Source organism: Mesoplodon densirostris, chromosome 16 (genome assembly GCF_025265405.1).
Source record: "Mesoplodon densirostris isolate mMesDen1 chromosome 16, mMesDen1 primary haplotype, whole genome shotgun sequence".
Taxonomy (NCBI): domain Eukaryota; kingdom Metazoa; phylum Chordata; class Mammalia; order Artiodactyla; family Ziphiidae; genus Mesoplodon; species Mesoplodon densirostris.
In genome coordinates this window covers 88,466,601-88,470,171 of record NC_082676.1, presented here as the reverse complement: position 1 = coordinate 88,470,171, position 3,571 = coordinate 88,466,601, and the positions used below count along the sequence as shown (strand labels likewise).

General features: G+C 57.3%; 1 protein-coding gene across 1 annotated transcript; it reads left to right on the top strand.

Annotated features, from left to right (window-relative positions):
- Positions 1-1,237, top strand: FOXL3 (forkhead box L3). The gene is made up of 3 exons (XM_060079204.1): positions 1-107; positions 431-599; positions 827-1,237. Exons 1-3 carry the CDS (start codon positions 1-3, stop codon positions 1,235-1,237), a joined length of 687 nt encoding a protein of 228 aa, XP_059935187.1.
- The last annotated feature ends 2,334 nt before the right edge of the window (positions 1,238-3,571 follow it).

Below are 3,571 nucleotides of genomic sequence, written 5' to 3'. Positions count from 1 at the left end.
ATGTTTGACAGCTCGCAGTATCCCTACAATTGCTTCAATTACGACGCCGACGACTACCCCGCGGGCAGCTCGGACGAGGAGAAGCGGCTCACGCGGCCGGCGTACAGGTGACCGCGGAGCCGGGGCGGGGCCGCAGGGGACAGCGGCCTTCCTCCGCGAGGGGGCCAAGACCCGCCTGGGATGAGGGAGGGGTCTCTTCTCGTCCGCACGTCTGGAGGTAGCCGAGAAGGTTCTCCACCCTCCCCGGGGAACCCCCAGGTGTGAGAGAGAGCTTCTGGGGTCTGCGCAGAGCGGCGCTGGGAGTTCTCAGCGCCCTGGGGGAAGGCAGAGCAGAGCGGGTCCGGCCGGGCAGGGCAGGCGGGGGAGACTCCAGACGCGCTCCGGGGTCCCGCCTCCGGCGCCCGCCTGGCCTGAGTGCCCCTCTTTGCAGCTACATCGCGCTGATCGCCATGGCCATTCAGCAGAGCCCGACGGGCAAGGTGACCCTGTCGGGCATCTACGACTTCATCATGCGCAAGTTCCCCTATTACCGCGCCAACCAGCGCGCCTGGCAGAACTCCATCCGCCACAACCTGTCCCTCAACAGCTGCTTCGTCAAGGTGAGCCCCTTCCCCGCCCCCGCCCCCGAGCGGCCCCTGAGGGTCCCAGGCCTTGCGACACCTGGACCTAGTTATCCCTGATTGGCGGGGGAAGCGGGGATGTACCGGGTCGGGGCGCGTCGTTCCAGGGCTACCCAGGGCTCACCCTAAGTGGCCCTGAGTGAGCGCCCGCGGCGGGCGGGTCGCACCTGGGGGCCAGCCGGGCGCTGAGCCCCTCGCTCGCACAGGTGCCGCGGACCCATGGCCACGAGAAGGGCAAAGGCAACTACTGGACCTTCGCCGGCGGCTGCGAGTCGCTACTGGACCTTTTCGAGAACGGCAACTACAGGCGACGGCGGCGGCGGCGAGGCCCCAAATGCGAGGAGGCGAGGGGGACGCACGCGGTAGAAGCGGAAGCGCCCCGGGGTCCCCCTGAGCCGGCCACTGCGAGGGGGAACCCCGTCCCCCGCCGCGAGGCCCCAGCCCCAGCCAGCCCCGCCGCCCTGGGGAGGGAGGCGCGCGGGGACGTCAAGTTCAGCATCGACTCCATCCTCTCCACCCCAGGCCCCTTTCCCGGGCTCAGGTTGCCCCACGCGCAGGAGGGCAGATGCCCCCGGCTGGAGGCCCAGCAAATGAACCTTCACCTTTGGACCATGTGAGAGGGCTGAGGCTGCTCCACCTCCGGGGCTGTCAGACAATCAGTCTGGGGTCTTCTGGGTGGTTTGGGCCCACCTCGAGTGGAGAAATGAGGTTCTGCCACATCCCACAAACTTCCACAGACTCAGGCTCATCGCTGAAACCAGCCTAGGTTGGAGGGAAAGACAGTCATCTGATGAAAGGCACTCATTTCCATATTGTGGCTTTATCCTTTCAGATGAAACCCATCGGGTCCCGTTTGACGACTTAAGGGTTTGCTCTAGACTCACCGGGTGATCCTGCTTGAGGACTAAGAACGTGGGTTCAGGGTCACATTCACTTAGAGTCAAGGTACCGTCGGAGCGTTTGCTTCATAGACGGATGCACACGAAGCTGCCGATGAGCTAAGTGTCCAGTCAGTGAAGCTGGTGGGCATCTTCCTTTAGAGCTGAAAGCAATAATAATAAAGTGCAGATGGTCGAGGCAGCTATGAATCAATCCCGTGAACGTTGCCCAAGGTTTTTGACTGTGTCCCTGTTATGGGTAATGTGATTGGAAGTGACAAATGCATCTCGTGTTGTGGATAGAATATTTGATGATTGTTTTCAGACTTCTGTGTACTTTTTTATAAACGAAAGAAGGAAGGAAGGAAGGGTGGGAGGGGGAAGGGAGGGAGGTCCAAATTTGAGACAGCAAGGGGGCAAAGCACACTTTTCTTGATTCTTCTGAGCAGGAAGTAAGCCCTATTCCAGCACGTTCCATCCAGCTGGTTCCCCGAGAAAGCAGACATTCCGAGGCAGGAGGCTGATAAATTCCTGCTACACCGTGAGGTGTATGGTTAGGGAGTGCACAATTACAAGCATTGGAGGTGGGTACACCCATTTGAAATGTAAATGATTTAATTACCGTGTAGACATGGGCATTTAAAAAACACAATTATGCAAAGTGAAACTATTTGACCAATCTTATCATTTTTCACCAGCCCTTTTTTGCAGAGTTAACTGCTTTCCATGACTTAATTTGAACATTAGTATGGATTACACCTAATCTGATTCACTAGGTGACAATGATTGGCTAATTTTGTAAATGGCAAAAACACACCCAAGGAGGCCAGCTGTCTCGACTGGGAACTACAGCCTTGCTTTATCGGACTCGGACTCGGAGAAACTGCGGCTGGGGGTAGATGAAGGCAGGCAGCAGCCTAGACAGGCTGAATCACACAAAATACACGCTTACACTCGGCTTTGCGTCTGATTCAGAAGGCTGGGCATTTCATTAAATCACAGTATCCCTTCCTTCACCTGCCCTGTAAATAGAAACCCCACGCGTTCCTTTCACTGTTTTGAGAAGAGGGGAATTACTCATGTGAGGTGCCGATCCCTGACTCCAGAGATGGGCACTGGCGGTGATGTGCCCACTCACTCCACCAGCGTCCTCTCGGCCTGGCCAGGCCGCCAAAGGCAGCCTCTGTCAATGGGAGAGGACCGGGGTCTGTAACGTGGAGGTCACTGCGCCTTCGCAAACACCCACGGCCAGAACTCTTTGCTGGGGAAGCAGCCAGTGACTGTGGTCTCTCAGGGCTGGCCAGGCACAGTGCTGAGCCCCCAGTGCCAACCATCCACTGGCCAGCACCCCAGCCCTGTTCCCCTCATCCCATTTACAAGTCGGGGACCTGCAGCACAGCAGGCCAGGTCCAGGACGCAGGCGTGTGACTCCGGGGTCAGGCTGCTAACATACGGCATTCTCCATGCCATGGTCACATGCATGTGTGCGTGCGTGTGCCTCGTGGGCATGTGTTATTTCTGTCTCATTCCTCTTACTTATACCCCCTTGTCAGTTGTGCCGAAAGCATCATTTTAAATTATACCAGGTATAGTTCAGATGGTGACAGGATACCGGTGGTTCTATACACAAGAATACGGCATATAGAGTATCTGAAGATATATTTTTCTGCTACCAACTGAGCAAATAACGTTTCAGTTTATCTTTCGAGTTCTCTTCCTGAGTTTCGTTCTGGGGATCAAGCCTCGCGGGGATGGAAGGACCCTGTGCCCTGAGCAGACGATCTGGAGGCTCCAGCCTTGGAGAGGGAGGAGGAGGCCTCGGATCGGCCTCCCTGCTCACGTTCCTGGGCAAAGGCCCACGGCGGCCGCAGCCACGGGGCGGCACCGGGCCGCGAGATCTGTGTACTGTGAGGTGTAGCATTTGTTTTGCAAAGGATATCAATCATGTTTTTAGAAGCAAAGGGACATTTTCAATTTGCCAGCGTGTGACACCTTGCGACTTCAGAAAGCCTCCCAGCCCTCAGAGTGAATGGCATTTAATCCCCAACAACACAGCGGGGCGAGGGCTGGCCT

Coding starts and splice junctions, on each gene's coding strand:
- FOXL3 (XM_060079204.1), top strand. CDS start 1: ATGTTTGACAGCTCGCAGTATCCCTACAATTGCTTCAATTACGACGCC. Junction 108..430: donor CTCACGCGGCCGGCGTACAG/GTGACCGCGGAG, acceptor CCCTCTTTGCAG/CTACATCGCGCTGATCGCCA. Junction 600..826: donor TCAACAGCTGCTTCGTCAAG/GTGAGCCCCTTC, acceptor TCGCTCGCACAG/GTGCCGCGGACCCATGGCCA.